The sequence below is a fragment of the Podarcis gaigeae genome, assembly GCF_964106915.1.
Source record: "Podarcis gaigeae genome assembly, chromosome: 17".
In the NCBI taxonomy this organism is placed as follows: domain Eukaryota; kingdom Metazoa; phylum Chordata; class Lepidosauria; order Squamata; family Lacertidae; genus Podarcis; species Podarcis gaigeae.
The window spans coordinates 37,678,564-37,697,930 of NC_139694.1; the positions used below are offsets into that span (position 1 = coordinate 37,678,564).

The window sequence follows — 19,367 nt, forward strand, 5'->3', positions numbered from 1 at the left end:
TTCGCCCACTCACGGGAGGCCAAGTAGGAATGGCAGCTGTGGGGATGGTCGCCAGGGAAAGCACCCTGCGCTGATGACTCAAGGCCCTCTTTTGAACATTTCGGGTGGTCTGAGGGCAAGTTGAAGCGTGAGCTGGCTTTGCCCACCTCACTGGCCCATGTGAAACATGGCTTCCCTCATGGTGGCAGTCTGGAGGGAAAAGCGGGATAATGATGATGATGATGATGATGATGATGATGATGATGATGATGATAATATCTAACTCAAAATATCAAACCTCGGTGACTAAGAGCAGGAATATGACGCTTGGTGCAGACCTTACTTTTTGAGAATAAGCATAAAAACGCTATGTGGTATTTTGTTTTCAGTAGACATTTTATATGTGGTCCCCCCAACCCCACTCTGGCTGCTCTTTCTATATAATGTTTAACATACACACAAACCTGAGCCCTTTGAATGTGTTGAGTTGGCAACTGAAAAAATAAGTTCAATCGTACCAGCACCCTAAAACCAGGTGACTGTAAAATTTGTGTGAATTTTCTCTTAATAAATCCTTTCTGCCCCTCCACTATTTATTCCATTCTAGGTATGAACACAGGTATTTCTTTATCCAAACATGCACACCTAGAAAAAGATTGACAAGAATTGCACAAGAGCAGATACAGTATTATTATAAACATATTTCACAGTGTGGGGAAACGAGGATTGTGCTTTGGGTGGGGAGGACAAGGGAACATCAAATCCCACCCATCTATGGGTTCCAGATATAATAAAGGACCAGAATACAGCAGCTGCATTTAACTTTATGAAGATCACCAGAGTACTCAAAGCTTAAGCCCACCTGAGCTAACTCTGTTTCCCTTCAACATTACCCCACTTCCAGGTCCCAAATCCTGTTGCTTAAAGATAGTCACAATACATATATCAGCCATTTTTTAAAAAAGGATCTTGTGCAAGTTTGCTCTTATGCAAGACCTCTATCAAAATATTGCCCCTGCTCCAGTGAGGAGGTTCCTTCGACCAGCCACTTACTTTCCAAGAAAGAAGCTGGAGCAGAATGAGTGCAAGTTTTCACAGCCTTTATTGGGGTTCATGGCTCCCACAGCCACCACTCCAGCCAGCCTCCACAACAGCCTGGTTGTGGCAAGTGGCTGCTGAGTTGCAGATATCAGTCTGGACATTCCACTTGTGCACCAGCAGTAAAATGGCTAGGTTATGATCCTCAGCTGAGCAGCAAAACAGAGCAAAGGGGGTAGTGATAGAAGCCAGCCACATGACAAACTTCCCACTAAAACTAAGGAGATTCAACATCAGTGACTGCAGATGTATAACATGTTATACTTACTGGATTTTGTGTGCTAAGGAGCAATCAATATTAAATGGGGTGGGAGCATGGGCAAGTTTTCTGATGACTTCACCTTGATACACTAAAAACTTGTATGCATGAGTAGCACCAGAGCTTTTTTCCATCTGGAACTCAGTTCTGGCACTGCTAGAAAAATAGCACTGAGTAGCACTCATTCCACAAACTCATCTGGAAGTGCCCCTTAGCGGCTAACACTGATATGGGGAGTAGGAGAATTCCATTAATGAACAAGTACAGCTAAAGCATGCTCGTTTTACAGTACCATGGTACCTCGGGTTACAGACACTTCAGGTTACATACGCTTTAGGTTACAGACTCCTCTAACCCAGAAATAATACCTTGAGTTAAGAACTTTGCTTCAAGATGAGAACAGAAATCGTGCTCTGGTGGCACGGCAGCAGCAGGAGGCCCCATTAGCTAAAGTGGTACTTCAGGTTAAGAACAGTTTCAGGTTAAGAACAGACCTCCAGAACGAATTAAGTTCTTAACCCAAGGTACTACTATATGTATTCACACAGCGGTAGATAACACAGCCCTGTATTAAACACTAGCAACTAGGAATTCAATGAAAGTGAGAGAACAGGCCTATGGAGGAGAGATGGAACACTCAGTACTCTCCGCACATAAGATAAATGCATCCAAGAGGGACAGAGCTCTCCATCCTTCCTGTCTGCCTCCCAGTAGGCTAGTAAACATTTTTTGCAGGTGATTGGTAACACCTGCGGCTTTATTTACAAGGCTCGGGGGAACCTTATTTTAAATGCACCTTATTCTAGAGTGTAACAGTGCCATAAAACATAATTAGTATCCCTAATTGCAAACTACTGCCATGTCCATAATTGCACAACAGTTCTGTTTTAACATACAGGTCACAGTTGGTCCTCCACATGTTCTAACCCCTGCTAAATTCCACTTTCTGGGAATCACAAATGGGTAGAGTGCTGTTACACTCAGGTTCTGTTTCGGCGCTTCCCATATGTTTCTGGTTGCCCACTGTGAGAATAGGTTGCTTGGACTAGGTGAGGCAGGTCCAGCAGGCTTTTCCCATGTTCTTATGTTTCTTGGATTCCAGCTCCCATCAGCTCCAGCCAGTGCTGGAAACAGCAGCATCTTTGAAAGAGAACTGCATTCAAGGATCAGAAGAGGTGACAGGAACACTGAACTAGAGTCTTAAGGCATGCTAGAATTCAAGCAGTTCTCAGGAGTTCTATGGAGTTCTATGGAGTTGATGTCACAGGTGAGTCTTTTGTGAGCTTAAATGTTCCATCCCAGACAACTCATGTGCTGACTCCCTGCCTCAGTGGGGCCTGTGGATTACACTACCTCTTCTCATCTTCCCTATGAAGCACCTTTATGACCCCAAAGCCTCCCTCTGCCATAGAGAGGAAGGATGGAGCTTCTCCTTGGGCTCTCTGCCCTTTCCCAATTGTTTTTGTCCTCCTCCACCACCTGTAAGTGACCAGAGTCAGAGCTAGCACGCTTGAGTTCTGTTCCCCATGTTATGGGAAGCAGAAAGGCTTGTGCAACCCAGAAACTCTTTAGGATTAAGTGGTATAACTGAATGGGAGGTTTCAAGTACAGAACATTAGCCCCTGACAATGAACTGTGTATAAAGCTTATATTTTTAAAAAAGAAAAAGGTACCATGTGGCGTTCATTTGCACAGCCAATTAATTCATTTGACTATCCTGTACCATGGGTGGCACTGTGGGTTAAACCACAGAGCCTAGGACTTGCCAATCAGAAGGTCGCTGGTTTGAATCCCCACGACGGGGTGAGCTCCCATTGCCCAGTCCCTGCTCCTGCCAACCTAGCAGTTTGAAAGCACTTCAAAGTACAAGTAGATAAATAGGTACCACTCCGGCGGGAAGGTAATTGGTGTTTCTGTGCACTGCTCTGGTTCACCAGAAGCGGCTTAGTCCTGCTGGCCACATGACCCAGAAGCTGTACGCCAGCTCCCTCGGCCAGTAAAGCGAGATGAGCGTCGCAACCCCAGAGTCAGCCACGACTGGACCAGTCAGGGGTCCCTTTACCTTTTTTAACCTGTACCATATTGAGGGAGGGTGTGCAATACTCGTTTACATTAGAGGTTAACTCTAGAACTGGCCTGGAGTGTTGGTGAGCTATCAAAGACTCCTCCATTGGGGTTAACCACAGCTCAATATCCAAAGCCCCAACTAAAGCATGTATTACACATTGTACCACAGTCAGGATGCAGGGAATGGGAGATCCTACAATATTCTACTGTTCCTCTGTAGTCTGTAGCATCCGGCATCCCTGGACGAATTGGGACAAGTCTCCCTCCCCAGAAGAGAGAGAAGCCCTGGAAGCACCATGGTTAGTGAACATATTTGGCAATGGCAAAAGGTGCCAAGGAGTTGTCCTGAGCAGCTGGTGGGTCCTGACAGCAGCCAACTGTTTCCTACTGATGTGAGTAATGTGAGAGATTGGAAGTGCTTTTCTCCTGATGGAGTGCTAGCTCTGGTCCTAAGATGGTTGGTTCTGAAATGAAACAGAGTGCCTGAACAATGAACAGGCTGTTGAGGAGTAAGGTCTCGCCATTCAGGATCTGATAGCTATGGTTGATTATAAAATGACCTTCCATGTTTGCCTTGCAGGCAGCCGAGCAATGTAGAATTCACTGGGGCTCACGGACGTTTCAGCACCAAGACAGTGAGCCAGTTCATTTCACACCGGGGTTTCAGCTCTTGGGATGCACCACCCAACAATGACCTGGGACTCATTCTGCTCGGCCAGCCAATTGATTTAAGGAAGCCAGACATATGGCCAGCTTGTGTCATTCGGAAAGAAAAACCCTATGACACACAAGAGGAATGTAGGATTATTGAGCGGAGACCCGACGGTGAGTTTGGAGGTGCCCTGTCAAGGTCTGAGGGGGTTGTGCTAGTGGGGAAGGTGACCACAGCCCAGAGTCAAAGTCATAGGTACTAATAAGTCTGCAAGTTATTTAAAAAGACTAAGTGTATGTGTCACATCTGTTAGAACCACTATACTCAACTAATGTGTATTTGGCACATAATTTAATATATTGAGAGTGCTGGGGTGATTATTACTCAATTATATTATTGTATAATTATATTATTATATAATTATATAAATTATATATCTTAGGGCTGTGGAAATATTAGAAGAAATATGGTCAGTGAAGGCTTAGAAGTTAGAGAAGGCTATGTAGGAGAATTTGATTTAAAAAAAAAACGCGTGCACACACACGCACAGCGCTGAGACTGATCAGTGCTGGAGTGGATCCCTAGAGTTTGGCTAACAGGCCTTGCAGTTTATAGTCATCTCTCCTTCTTCACAGGGTCCTTCAGATGGTCAGTGAAGGAGATCATTGTGCATACTTTGGTGACATCGGAATGTGCCAAGCAATGGCCTGACATAGGCAAATCATGGAACTTGTGTGTTTCAAGAGAGGCGTCTAATGACACAAACTGCATGGTAATCCCTTATGAATGGATTCAGGGTCGATTGTGTGAATGGGGACACACAGACACACACTTTACACCAACCCTAGTAAAGGTAAAGGACCCCTGACAGTTAAGTCCAGTCATGAACGACTCTCGCTTTACTGGCCGAGGGAGCCGATGTTTGTCTGCAGACAATTTTTTGGGGTCATGTGGCCAGCATGACTAAGCTGCTTCTGGCGAAACCAGAGTAGCGCACAGAAATGCCCTTTACCTTCCCGCCTTTACCTTTACCTATTTATCTACTTGCACTTTGACATGCTTTCGAACTGCTAGGTTGGCAGGTACTAGACCTGGCCACAAAAAACCCTTCCCATTGATCACGTTGGGGAGGAGGGATTGAACAATGGCCACTTACACATAATTTTTTGTCCAGACCACATCTCCACAACAGAGTATAGGATATGGAGTGACTCACTCATCAACCCATCACAGCTCATTACCATCTGTATATAAATCCCACACAGGGAGACCAGATAATAGGGTGCACAGCATGTGTCTGTATCTCTCTGACTTCATGTTGTACACATAAGGCTCACAAAAGGGAACCTTGGCCATGGGAAACAGGTAGAAAGGGTATTTTGTACAGAGAAGAAGCCTCTTGTACAAAGCAACCTGTCTCCAGAAAAACCCAGGAGCTTAAGCATTGCTAACATTTCTTCTCTTCCTGGATCCCTTGCCAGGTGCCTTTTCTGTAGCAAATGGGGTACCAGGACAGAGTTCTTCACACAATGCTATTGTTGTTGTCATATCTCTTTGCATTTTGTGATGCAGGAAGATGTGTTAAGGCATATCCCTATTGATTTGGGGTCCTTGTTCAAAATGAGAAGGGCAGCACTTCCCTCATACTTCAGCAATGGCCAGCAAATTGTGATTCTGTATTCCAAACCAACTCTGCCTCATCAGTTCTCTAGTGGGTGCCCATTCTATACTTCCCTTTTCTAGTCACCATTTTGTATATGTGGGAAGTTAGATCTGGTCTTATACTATTTGATAGGACCAATGTGATTAGAAAGGAACTACAGTCAGCAGAGGGGAAGGGAAGATTGGCCAAGGTTTGGAAATACCAGAATTCTAATGGGATTTTTTTTTAAAGTGTGCGTGTATAGGACACCAACAAACATTACCAGAAAGCACAAATAGTTATGTAGGAGAAATGAAGAGCGGATATGACAGGGACACCTTTTCTTCATTCTGGACACATCCTGTCATGTTTCACCTGCTGGTGCGGACAGGAAACAGCACAATCAAACAAAATAATTGCCTCTTCATGCCAACTGCAGCATAGCTGAGGAGCTGGAAAAAAACTACTGAGCTCCTATGCTTCCCAAGAGGCAGCCTTTCTTACTGCTTTTAGTGGCACAGACCCCTTTTTATAATCTGCTTTAGATGTCTCATTCCATATCTGATTATCATGCTCTCTTTTCTGCTACAGGTGTCTGTAGGCAGTCCTGTGATTTGTCGTGACCCTGGCAGCGGGCACTGGGAGGTGATGGGTGTTGTGTCCCAGAGCTTACACGACTGCACAGCTCCTATCCTGGCTTCTCAGATTTTATCCCATTTGAAGTGGCTGAGTCAAGAAGGAGCACTTGGTCCGAAACTGAAAGATAGCGAGACCACTAATGGTGAATTGTCTCCCCCAGCAATCACACCATTATATGCTCTGTCTGAAACAGAAGGAAAATTATCTTCAACAGCTGGAGAATCTGTAACATTCCCAACAGGCATAGTATTCACATCAACAGCACAAACAACCACACAAGTCCCGCAAGCGTCTATAACACCCCCAATTGTGGAACAAGAATCTGAAGCATCTGAAGCAGTTGAACCTGTTGAACCATCAGAAGTAGCTTTGACAACCAACCCCCCACTGTTGGATTCTATCTTTACAAATGAACTCTCATCGCCAGAAGCTACAAAACCATTGACTGTAATACCTACAGCTTCAGTGCACTCTACACCTGCACTCAATAGACTACAGTCAGTAGTCACAATAGTTGCAGCAGATAATCATGTAAATTTTACAACATCCACAACAATTCAGAAAACATCCACAACAACACAGTCCCTCCCCAATATCACAACACCCCATGTAACACTTACAACTACCAGGCACTCCCCATTTTTATCATCTTCAACAACTGGACAGACATCTACAATGGCCAGAGAAACATCTTCTGTAGTGTCTTCCACACTTGAACATCTATCTTCTGCAACATCTACAATAGCACTAAAATCCACAACAGGGCAGAAGTCGTCCACAACAGCAGGGCATTCATCCACAACAGCAGGGCATTCATCCACAACAACAGGGCAGTCGTCCACAACAGCAGGGCAGTCGTCCACAACGACAGGGCAGTCATCCACAACAACAGGGCATTCGCCCACAACAACAGGGCAGTCGTCCACAACAGCAGGGCAGTCGTCCACAACAGCAGGGCATTCTCCCACAACAACAGGGCAGTCGTCCACCACAACAGGGCATTCGCCCACAACAACAGGGCAGTCGTCCACCACAACAGGGCATTCGCCCACAACAACAGGGCAGTCGTCCACAACAGCAGGGCAGTCGTCCACAACAACAGGGCATTCGCCCACAACAACAGGGCAGTCGTCCACAACAACAGGGCAGTCGTCCACAACAACAGGGCATTTGCCCACAACAACAGGGCAGTCGTCCACAACAACAGGGCAGTCGTCCACAACAACAGGGCAGTCGTCCACAACAACAGGGCAGTCGTCCACAACATCCTCTACAACCAACCAAATATCTGTAACATCCACAATACACTCAACAGAAATGTCAGCTGTTATACAACCACATATAATAATAATACCTGCTACCACTTCACAGCCACCAACGCCTCCTTCAACAGCCGTAGCATCCATACCAGACACTTACATCAACCAAGGTGCTCCTGTTCATATTGTTGTGGCTAGGCCACAGTTCCCCAAGAGTAAACGCGAGGAAGGCCCATCTCCTGGCCCTTCCCTAGCTTTACTTGCCCCACCTAGTGTAACCATAATGCCCAACTTGCAACTCCCTGTACAGGTGACGCTGAAACAGTGTGAGATGGGACTGGCATGGGATGCCAACTCCCATACCTACCAACTTAACAAGATGGCAGTTCTTACGGATCGCAAATTTGGTGAGTACATGTACTCCCCACCCCTGAAAAATAATAATAATAATAATGGGGAGATCTGAGGAACTGGTTGTGTGTGTGCCACCAGTTGCTCCCCCATCATTCTGTCGGGAAATAGACTGTACTGGATAATATTACTTCAGACTTCCATTAGATAAACTGAGAACTGAAGGCAAGCAAATTCATTTCTAATATGTTGGTCTTTCCCTTCAGGGTGTGGGCTGCGGCCTGGTTTTGTGCCCAAATGCCCAAGCTGCTCTGAGGCTGAGTTGGGGGAATTTCCCTGGGTTGTTGCTCTCAAGCTGCCCATCCAGCATTTCTGTGCTGGCTCCATTCTCAACCCCTGGTGGATTTTAACCTCAGCCAACTGTGCCAACCTTATGTAAGTATCCTGTTATTCAGGTTGATCTAGTTCAAGATGGGTGCATTGTCTCTCTCTCTCTCTCTCTCTCTCTCTCTCTCTCTCTCTCTCTCTCTCTCTGCATTTTCAATTTTACAGTACACCATACACATTTTACCTTATACTATTTTTTACAGACTTCCCAACCTAACCTTCCGTGACATTAACAGAATCTTAGTTTGCTGCATTTCCGTTGTTTTCTACACCTTATTTTAATTCTACCAATTCCTTCGTTTTATTTTACTGTTGTTCAAACGGTTGCTTGCAGGCCAGTTGTAATATCATTTCTCTTTAGGTACTCTCTGAAATATTCCCACTCAGCCCTTGTCCTCCCTTCATCACAATCCCTTATTTTAGAAGTCATGATTGCTAATTCTGCAAACTGTCAGTTTATCGAACAATTGCTTTTCTGTTGGAATAGCTTTGTCTTTCCAAATCTTTGCATACATAATTCTTGTAGCAACTGTGGCATATAAAAATATGCTACACACCTTTTTTGGTAGCTCCTCTCCTATGATGGCTAGCTGGAAGGCTTCAGGTTTTGAGGGGGAAGGTGAATTTAAACATTTTTAAAAAATTCTTCATAGACCATCTCCCAATGTCTTTTGTTGTTTTTTATTTAATTTATATTTATTGAAGTTTTAACAATAAACTCAACAATTACAATAACAACAAAAACCACTGCACACTACACAGATACAAAAAAGAAAAAATACGAAACAGAAAAGAAAAATAGACAGTCAAACGCGTATAAGAGAAAAAAAAGAAGAAAAATAACACATAAAATTATACTTTCCAAAATGCCCTTTCATTAACTTGTTCCTTTGACTTCCTCTCGCCTCCTTTTTTGCATTCTATTTTAATTTGTTGATTTAGCAAATCCTTCTAATTTAACATTACCTGCTTTTTCATAATATTATATTACACACAATCTTAAAAATAACTTATGCAAAAGTCAAATTGTTTAATACCAGTCTCTTTCTTTTTTTTTATAATAATTTTTATTAAGGTTTTCCAAATTAAAACAAATCAAAACAAATTAAATCCAATCTATAAACTTTTTGCCAATAACTAGGACTTCCCCTCCCTACCCCCTCTTGTGTTCCAAATCTTCCAAATAAGCAATTAAATTCAACAAGTTCTTATCCCCAAATTACACTCTTCATCAATAACCCAATTTATCCAAATTCTCATCCCCTAAGATCGATCTATACCCTTCCACGAGTTTCCCCCTTTCAAACATAATACAGATGGAAATAAGATAAATATGAATAATAATTTTACAGCCTTTGGATTCCAATTTTCCCTCCCCTCTTTCCCCTTTGCGTTTCACCTATCCCTCCACTTCTAATATCTTCCTGGAGGTCCCACATTACACTATGTCCCTCCAGTTCTTTGCCAGTCTTTAATTACGGATGTCCAATCGTAGAAGGAGTCTATCAAATAAGGGCCCATTTCTTCTATCCAGGTTTTTATATCCAGGAGTAAAAACTCCAATTTTGTATCCATAAGCTTGTCAAACCTGAATATCCTAAATGTTCCCCCAGTTCTGTCCAGTTCTTGTTATTTCCTTGTTCTTGTCAATACCAGTCTCTTTCTAAACCTCTTTAATTTTGCCAAATTTCTGTAAATAGTCTTTAAATTTCTTCCAATCTTCTTCCACCTTCTCTTCTCCCTGGTCTCGAATTCTGCTGGTCATTTTTGTCATTTCCATGTAGTCGATCATCTTCATCTGCCAATCTTCCCGGGTGGGTAAATCTTGTGTCTTCCAATGTTTTGCAATAAGTATTCTTGCTGCTGTCATAGCATACATAAAAAAGGTTCTATCCTTCTTTGGCACCAATTGGCTGACCATGCCCAAGAGAAAGGCCTCTGTTTTTTTCAGGAAGGTATACTTGAGTACCCTTTTAATTTCTTTATAGATCATTTCCCAATGTTTTTTTATTTCTTGCAAGGTCACCACATATGTGTTAGGAATCCTTCCTCCTCTGAGCATATCCAACAGAGTTTAGAGCCCCTTTTGTACATTTTGATGAATCTTGTGGGCATCAGGTACCACCTATACAATTTTTTTAATATATTCTCTTTCATCTGATAACAAGCTGAAAAATTAATTTTTCAGTGCCATACATAGCATGGCAACTGCAGAAGGGGGAAAACAGAATATTATAAATAAAATTGCAGTGGTAGACCAAAATTCTAAAGATATAAGGAATGAATTTCAATGGTTTTACTCAAAACTGTACTTTTATCTGCCCTGAATCCTTCAACATTCAGCTTACTGGATGTCTCAAAGTTCTAGTGTTATGAAACACCGCCCACTTCCTCCATAATTTTATGCATTTCTATCATGCCTCCTCTTACGCATCTTTTCTTTAAAGTAAAAAGCCCCAAAAAGCTCCTATCAGCTTTCCTGATAGGAGAGTTGCTCCATCTCCTTGATCATTTTGGTTGCCCATTTCTGAACCTTTTTCAGCTCCACAATAAATACTCTTTTTGAGCTGTCGTGACCAGAACTGTACACAGTATTCCAAAGGTGTTTGTACTATGACTTGAATAACTGCATTGTGATATCAGCATTTTTATTTTCAAGTGGAATTTACCTTTCCACAGCTGCCACACATCTTCATCAAGCTATCCACTATGACCCCTTGGTTTCGTTCCTGGTCAATCACCACCACTTTGGAGCCCATGAGCGTATAAGTCAAATGAAGTTGTTGTTGTGCCCATGTATACATTTGCATTTGCCATTTTACTTTGAATTGCATTTGCCTTTTTACTGCTGTTCAGTATATTGCTGCCCCAAGCACCTGTTTGCTACCAGTATCGCATCTATTTTAAAATGCTGAATTTTATGGTGGTGGTGGTGGTGGTGGTGGTGTTGTTGTTGTTGTTGTTGTTGTTGTTGTTGTTGTTGTTGTTGTTGTTATTTTATACTGCCCTTCTTCCTAGGATCACAGGGTGGTTTACTAGCATGCTAGAACAGTATGCATTTTTATCCTTCCCAGTGATTTCCAGACTTGTGCTGAGTTGTGCCTTAAAAAGCTACCCAGCCACCACATTGGAACATGCATTCATCATTCTGTGCCCACTGAAGTAGGAAGTCCTTATGAAGCATTAATAACCTTCCCACGCCAAATATATGTCATTTGTTTTACATGCTGTGCAGGTGTTATGGGGCCACAGAAGCACATTTTATTTGATTGCATTTTATATAAAGTTCACATAATAAAAGTTCAAATAGCAACAGTATCTACAATAGAGTGCTTAATACCAGTGGCGTAGCGTGAGTTCTCAGCACCTGGGGCAAGGCAAGTAATTTGCACCCCCTAACCCGTGGATTTGCGCCCCCTAACCCTAACCCCCAGATGTTGTGGCCGGGCCCCCCTGCACCCCCCACGCTACGCCACTGCTTAATACCTGCTTCTGCAACATGTTGTGTGGAGTTGCTGAAACTACAGTATTATGTTGCTGTATCTCTGTTTCAGAAAAAAATCAGAAGCTTTGGCCCTGGTGCAGGCTGGTCTAGTTGACATCTCCAAGGCAACGTACTCAGTGCAGACCCACCAGTCTCTGACACACCCAAACTGGTTGGAGCACAGGGACCTTCACAACCTGGGCCTTTTGCAGTTGGAGGAGCCACTGGAATTTGGTCCTCTTGTTGCACCCGTGTGTCTCTCAGACAAGGCAGATGCAATAGGTGACTTCAGAAATTGTTGGCTTCCAGGCTGGTCTGTGCTGGAAGGTGAGTGGTGCACTTCTTCCTCTTGTACACTGTGATCTGAATTGCACAGGGAGGGGCTCTCTTAAATGACCTTGTTGGTTCTTCCAGTCTCTGTGATTCTGTGAGCAAGATTGCATATCAGTTAGTAGTTAGGGTCCCCAGAAAAGATACCCAAGAAAGATAAGTCTGTTTGGTATTGTGCATGAAAGGTATAATGCCAGTGTCACATCACTCTTGCGGGCAGCCAAAGAGCTGGCTTGTTGTTTCAGATAAGTCTGGGAATATCAACCTTCCACAGCTCATATTCATGGACACTCCTGTCCACTCTCTATCCTGTCCATTGTTCACTCTCTATCCCAATATTCCTTTTCTTTTGCCCTGGTCTGGACTCTTCTCCTTATTCCTCTTGCCCACTTCAACTTTCAGCCCTCCTTTTCCCATCTGCTCACTTTCTTTATCCTACTATAGGGGTGGGGAACTTGCAGTACTCCAGTTGCTAAGGGACTCCAACTCCCACTGGCCTCAGCCAACATTGCCAAAGGTCATGTATGATGGGAGCTGTAGTGTGGCAACAGCTGGAAGGCGAAAGGACCCTCATCTCTGTGCCCTGCTGGTGGCCATCACTGAGGGCCTCGATTTATGCTGCCTAACTTGAGGGCAGATGGTGCTACCCCCATGTGTTCTCTCCCTGCTGTAGGAGGCCCTGCTGTGCTGCTGAGACATCCCCTAGACATCCTGAGCGTCACCAGCTGCGACCAGCTTGGAGAGCAGCTCTCCAATGCCATATTCTGTATCAAGGCTCAAATGGGCCCGGAAGGAGTTTGCACGGTGAGAGAGATCATCATTATGACCCACCTCCACCGCTTTTTGACTCGGCGCTGGTATCAGCTGGCTGTGGATTAAAAAGTCAGTCTCCTCACCCATTTGTTAAACTGAAGAGGTTAAAAGACATAATTCCTGCCTGCCACAGATAGCTCTTTCAGGTGTACAACAGCACTTAGATATTGCATGTTCTCTGCCTCTCTGTCTCTCTCATACTGCTATCATGGATCCAGTGGATGGGTATTTACAAATTAGCTTGAGACATGGTTTGCATAAAGTAGAGGCGGCATGTCAAAACAGGAAGTGCCGCCTTGCCCTGCCACTGCTGCTACCATAAAGGTAAAGGGACCCCTGACCATTATGCCATTTACCTTCCCGCCGGAGTGGTACCTATTTATCTACTTGCACTTTGACGTGCTCTCGAACTGCTAGGTTGGCAGGAGCAGGGACCAAGCAACGGGAGCTCACCCCGCCGCGGGGATTTGAACCGCCGACCTTCTGATCGGCAAGTCCTAGGCCCTGTGGTTTAACCCACAGTGCCACCCGCATCCCTTTGCTGCTGCCAATTTTGGGTGAGATATCACTGAAATTGCTCAAGATTGTGCATGTTCCACAAGGTCTTACAAAATTTCGGATGCGATTTCAGCCAAAATTGGCACCAATACTAGCAGCAGTTCTGTGCCAACAGTGGGTCAGGTGGGGCACCTGCAGGTCTAAAGCCTTGGGGACTCCTGCTGTTTGAGACAGCCACTGAGCCAGCTCTAGCACAAAGTGCCCCACAGAAAGCAGGTCAACTGCTGTTTGAAAGAGTGTAATGGTTGGGAAGGTTCTTGTACTTCTCTTTTTCATGTTCTCTTCCTTCTCCCTCCTCCTATCCAGGGTGATGTCGGCTCTCCGCTGATCTGCCCTGACCCCCAGGGTGGGGCCTGGCTTCAGCTGGGGGTGCTGAGCAGTTTTGATGAAGCCTGCTCTCGCCCCTATGTCTTCAGCAGTCTGCCCCACTACCTGCCCTGGCTGGAGAGGACCACAAAGGTTGCAGGGTATCGTTACAATCGCACAGTTCCTTGGAAACACCTGAGGCCTACAAAAAATCTTAGGCAGCTACAGAAACCAGAGAGTGAGTGATAGCTTGGAATTTCTCATGTGAGCTGCTTTAAAACATGTGTCCCTTCTCCCCCAGGTCACTGTGGCCTGTACATACGATGGCACAATGCCTCCCAGAGCACCCCTGACAGGAATGGCATTCCATGTACATTTCCTGCTGTGTAGAGTTAGCCTCCCCTGCTCTGCTATTGTCCTCTCCCCCACCACACACTGACCCAGCCTCTTTGCCCTCTTCAGCCCTGGCTGCATGGATCTCATCACAATTGTCCTTGCCCTGGCAAGTGCTCATCGCCACATGTGAGAATCAGAGCTGCGGGGGCTCAATTCTAAACCGCTACTGGGTGTTGACGACAGCACAGTGTGTTCAACAGACGTAAGTGATGCCCCCATTCTCCTGGCCTTCTTCAGAATCAGTGTCAAATGGGAGAAGCATGGCGGGCCAACTTAGGCCCACAGGCTAGAGGTTCTCTAGCCCTGTGTTAGGAGATCAGAGCCCATGACCTTTGCGGGACTTTAGTTCATTACCAATACAGTGGTACCTTGGGTTAAGAACTTAATTCATTCTGGAGGTCTGTTCTTAACCTGAAACTGTTCTTAACCTGAAGACCACTTTAGCTAATGGGGCCTCCCAATGCCGCTGTGCCACCACTGCACGATTTCTGTTCTCATCCTGAAGCAAAGTTCTTAACCCAAGGTAATATTTCTGGGTTAGTGGAGTCTGTAACCTGAAGCGTATGTAACCTGAGGTACCACTGTATTCACCCATTCCGTGCTACATGGGAGGGTAGCGAGACATTACAGGATGAATGTGAAAGACGCACACCTATTTTGTTCACCTAGGCTGTAGGACATGGGTAGGCAAACTAAGGCCTAGGGGCCAGATCCAGCCCAATTGCCTTCTAAATCCGGCCCATGGATGGTCCTGGAATCAGCGTGTTTTTACACGAGTATAATGTGTCCTTTTATTTAAAATGCATCTCTGGGATATTTGTGGGGCATAGGAATTTGTTCTTTTCCCCCCTCCAAAATATAGTCTGCCCCCCCCAAGGTCTGAGGGACAGTGGACCAGCCCCCTGCTGAAAAGGTTTGCTGACCCCTGCTGTAAGATATAGCTGCCCAGAGGGCATACAGGCTGTACTCCACAGCATCACCGATGAGATCAGACAACATGAACAGAAGCAAGAAAAAGGCGCATATTAATTTTAACATAGGTTAACATCAAGTTTACCATAGTTTATGAAGAAGTTGTTACTTTGAATAAACTATGTAAACATAGCTGATCCTGCTGCCTGCCCTGTCCCATCATTATGGGTCCTAAAGGTAAAGGTAAAGGGACTCCTGACCATTGGGTCCAGTTGTGGCCGACTCTGGGGTTGCAGCGCTCACCTCGCTTTATTGGCCGAGGGAGCCGGCGTACAGCTTCCGGGTCGAACCAGAGCAGTGCATGGAAACACCGTTTACCTTCCCGCCAGAGTGGTACCTATTTATCTACTTGCACTTTGACGTGCTTTCAAACTGCTAGGTTAGCAGGAGCTAGGATAGAGCAATGGGAGCTCACAACGGAGTTGGAGTCAATAACAGCCAGAGCCAACTGATTCTAGTTTTGTCCCCATCCTGCTCCCTAAGGAGTTCTGCAAGGGCAACACAGAAACTAAGGAGGAGGGAGAAGCAGACAGCCAGGGCCATCACCTGAACCGGTTGTAGCTTAGAAGGCAGGTGGGTAGGGGCTTAGGGCAGACTGAGGTTGGTGGGGCAGAGCCACCAGAGCCTACACTATTCCCTTTGCCTTGTTGCTTTTCCTTTGACCCAAAACAGAGTTATTCCAGGCCCCTCTTTACTGTTTGCAGGGACCCAGCAAACATAGCTGTCTTTGTGAGGCTGACACACCCCAAGGGCCACGCCAGAGGCATCCATGTTGCTGCAATTTACCCTTATGAGGAGACGGCGCAGTACAGTCTCTCTGGCAGCTCCAACGTGGCTCTGCTGCTCCTCCAGAAGCCCATCGCCTTTGACCAACATGTGGCTGCTATGGCCTACTTCCCAAAGGAGCCCTGGGATAGCTGCAAAGTGATGGGTCTACAAATGATGCAATCTGGTATTCCAGAAGACTGACTGGGAGTGGGGTGGAGGGAGAGGGAGAGGGAGAGGGAGAGAAGAGAGGGACCTTGCTATTGTATAGGGCTGTATGCTCCAAGACTATTTCAAACAGTCTCTGTTCCTTAACATCAAATATCCCTTAGTACATTCATTTGGAAGCCCTGTGACGCTGCATCAAGTTGCAGCATGATTTGTGAAGGCAGCCAATGGAGCTTAACCTGGCTTTTGCCCCCAATTACTGTGTGTGCATCTGCACATGTGTGTGTGTGTGTGTGTGTGTGTGTGTGTGTGCTTGTGTGTGAACTGTAAGGATCAGCTGTGCTGAGTGGAACTGGACAGTCCTTGAAGACACACCCACCAGGGAGACATCTACTCTCCAAATCTATATTCCATCAATCTTTATGCAATTGCCATGCCTGCCTGCAAAAGAATCCTGAGCATTGTAGTTTGGCAAGGGTGCTGAGACTTCTCAGCGATGCCTCACAGAGCAAAACATCCCCAGGGGTATCTGAGGAGAAGGAATGGCTATTAAATTAGTGCAAGTGTACCAGAAAGATGTTGAGAGGAACTCTTGACTGTCGCTGCCTCACGGCACCTCTTGTGTCTCCCTAGTAACATTTGTTAAATGACATGTTACATGCCATCATCATGCACATTGCAAACATCATCCAATGAAGTACAGTGAAAAAACACTGAAAGCAATGATGATATATCTCATGTCTTGGCAGTTGCAGGAGGGGACCATATGTCTGTGGTAACGTGTCCCTCACAACATATAAATTAGGCCCCGTGTTTATGACGTAGATATGATGAAAGCATATGGCTAAAAGCGTAGGGCAGTTGTGGATTTTTCAGTGGTGCTAAACTAGATTATTATTGTGGTGATGGAAGCAGAGGTGGGGTGAGGGCACAATTCCTGAGACAAATCAGTTCAGGATAAAATGGTGTGATTCAACAGACAAATGTAGAGTCCAGGCATTTGGGAGTCAAGGCTGGATTCTGACAGGGTGGAGCTTGGGGCAGTATGCCATAGGATGGAGGAAGGATTCTGGAAGTTTTCGTTTCCAAAAGTGGGAAGTGAATTGGAAGCAGTTTGCTGGCTAATCGCCCATCTTTTGACAGGTGAAATTGAGGCTGACTCCAGCGCATACCAAGTCAAGGTGCTGATGCCCTCAGACTGTGCCAAGGAACATCCTGGGGTCAATCCAGGCATGTACTGTGTTGTAAGAAATAGCTCTAGCTATCTGCCTGGTGCTGCTGTGAGTATCTCTCCAAACAGCCTCCAACCAAGCACTCACCTTCACACCTTGTGATGGGCCATTCTTGCTTCATTCTTTTCTTCCTCTCCCAGGTAGGTGAGGGTGCAGCCCTGCTGTGCCACTTGGAGGCCAAGAGCATGACATGGAGCCAGGTTGGCTTGATGAGTGAGCCCTTTCCGGGATCCCAGATGGTTGTTCTGTCCTCCAGCATCACCTCCTATGTGGACTGGATAGAAAAAACCTCCAGACAAGCCAAGCACCAATTATTCCTGCCCCGTGGGAGAGCAGCAGCCTGTGGACCAAGTAGCTGGATCCTCCTCCTGATCCTGTCATTGTTTAGGGAGGCAGAGTTAGGTTGAACACACATATTAGTGTGTTCTCATTCCTACTGAAGGTGCTGCGTTGGACGGTTCAGCTTCTGCAGTCAATTACCGGGTGCATGACGTTCCGTGCTGGAGGTGGCCCCGCTCTCCTCATCTCTGCAGGCACCATGGGATATCCACAACAAATTGCCAGGTGAAGGGCAGTTGCTACAGTTGCCTCCAGCAGTGGTCTATCAAGTCTCAGCTGGGATGGCCCCCATGAGCACCTTTCCGGACAATGCCATCAGCTAGAGGCCTGTCCCTGGGAGTGAGAGTCTAGAAACAAGTCTTGAGGCTACTGTGGACTTTTGCGCCAGCTATTGCTTCAGTAAATGAGCAAGTAACAAAAATGAGATGGAGATATTTCAATAATATGTAATGCATCATCCTAAGGACTTTAAGGGAGAAAGATAGAAAAACCATGGTAGACGTTCTGGAGAATTTTCCATACAATACATAGTAGACCCTCCAGATAACTTCTGATTTGTGCAGTCTCCCCTTACTTCTCTGAAGCATGGTATTTGCATAGAATATGTGTCTGCAATTGGGAAGTATAGCTGATATCAGCACTTGGACTCTAATCTTATAATTAAAACTACGAATCAATAAAAAAAAAATGCTCTCAAATACATTGTAGAGTTCAAGTCGGTATAAGGCCAATATAGGGCCTAGCACTGAAACTTCAAGTTCTTCTTTTCCTTGTTGGTGGCAAGGAAAAAATACGGAGGTGGGGTGTGTGTATGTACACACTTTCCAGATGACATTATCCAGGTTTTAGGCAAGTATTCTTTGTGAGAGAACCCCAGCAGAGATTTACAATCACAAAACATGCAGCAAAGTAAAGCGTTGAAATATAGGCTCTCAGACCTAAAATATGCCCTTGTGAGTTCCAAAATAGTCCCCTCTTTCCTTGGCATGGAAAAAGACCACATGTTTGGTAAGTTAAAAATGATTTGCTTGCAAACTCTTCAAAGGTTGGATTCATGCACTTTCCCCTATGGCATTCAGAAAATGTTACACAGGCAGTAAAACTTGGCTTCGTTATAAAGTGATAAAAGTTCCTAAATTTTTGGTACAGCTACATAAGAGTGGCTTGTTAGAGCCATGCGGTCTGAGCTTAGAGCAACCAGGGATCATACCTCATACATGCTTAGCTTCTCAGGTAGACTGAGGTACAACAATAGGCTTGATTACCCTCCTCCCAAGGAGAGTGGGAGTGCCCTAGCTAAGCCTGGCAGACAGCTTACTCTATGGCATTTAACCGCTTCATGCATTACTTAGACTTAAACATGTTGGCTATATGAGGCTGGTTATCCCACATTTTTCATCCAAAGGATCCCCCCACAGGAACCATTTTCAGCCCCTCCCCCTTTTCTGGCAGAAACTTCACAGAGGCATGCAATAAGCTGTGAGGAAGTGGTTGGTGTGTTTGGGGTTTGTAAGCAAATATCTATATGTCTGTATCTGGAACATGGCTTGTTGCTTCCATGGTCTGTATATCAGCTGGCAGTTTTTTTGTGGGCTAGATTTGGCTTGGGGGCTGTCAGTTGCTGACCATTGCCTTAAAGCCAGGTCAGGGACAGGGGGGAGCCAAAGGACA

At 45.3% G+C, this 19,367-nt stretch overlaps 1 protein-coding gene across 2 annotated transcripts; it reads left to right on the forward strand.

Annotated features, from left to right (window-relative positions):
• The first annotated feature begins 2,625 nt into the window (after positions 1–2,625).
• LOC310834537 (serine protease 53-like) lies at positions 2,626–18,394 on the forward strand. Of its 2 annotated transcripts, XR_014559298.1 has the most exons (14): positions 2,626–2,817; positions 3,624–3,795; positions 3,984–4,228; positions 4,691–4,827; positions 6,289–7,274; positions 7,360–8,002; positions 8,213–8,381; positions 11,888–12,144; positions 12,821–12,951; positions 13,825–14,062; positions 14,287–14,422; positions 15,897–16,144; positions 17,269–17,405; positions 17,498–18,394. XR_014559298.1 is itself a non-coding variant. In XM_083718016.1 (9 exons), exons 1-9 carry the CDS (start codon positions 7,654–7,656, stop codon positions 17,762–17,764), a joined length of 1,932 nt encoding a protein of 643 aa, XP_083574142.1. In that variant the 5' UTR covers positions 7,408–7,653; the 3' UTR covers positions 17,765–18,394. The 2 variants fall into 2 exon arrangements, 1 of the variants encoding a protein (XP_083574142.1); XM_083718016.1 differs by lacking the exons at positions 2,626–2,817; positions 3,624–3,795; positions 3,984–4,228; positions 4,691–4,827; positions 6,289–7,274 and having other exon boundaries at positions 7,408–8,002.
• The last annotated feature ends 973 nt before the right edge of the window (positions 18,395–19,367 follow it).

Excerpts from the sequence above, each read along its gene's own strand:
- LOC310834537 (XM_083718016.1), top strand. The coding sequence starts at position 7,654 with ATGTCAGCTGTTATACAACCACATATAATAATAATACCTGCTACCACT. Across the intron at positions 14,063-14,286 it reads GCAGCTACAGAAACCAGAGA|CCCTGGCTGCATGGATCTCA; the intron begins GTGAGTGATAGC and ends TGCCCTCTTCAG. Across the intron at positions 17,406-17,497 it reads GCTATCTGCCTGGTGCTGCT|GTAGGTGAGGGTGCAGCCCT; the intron begins GTGAGTATCTCT and ends TTCCTCTCCCAG.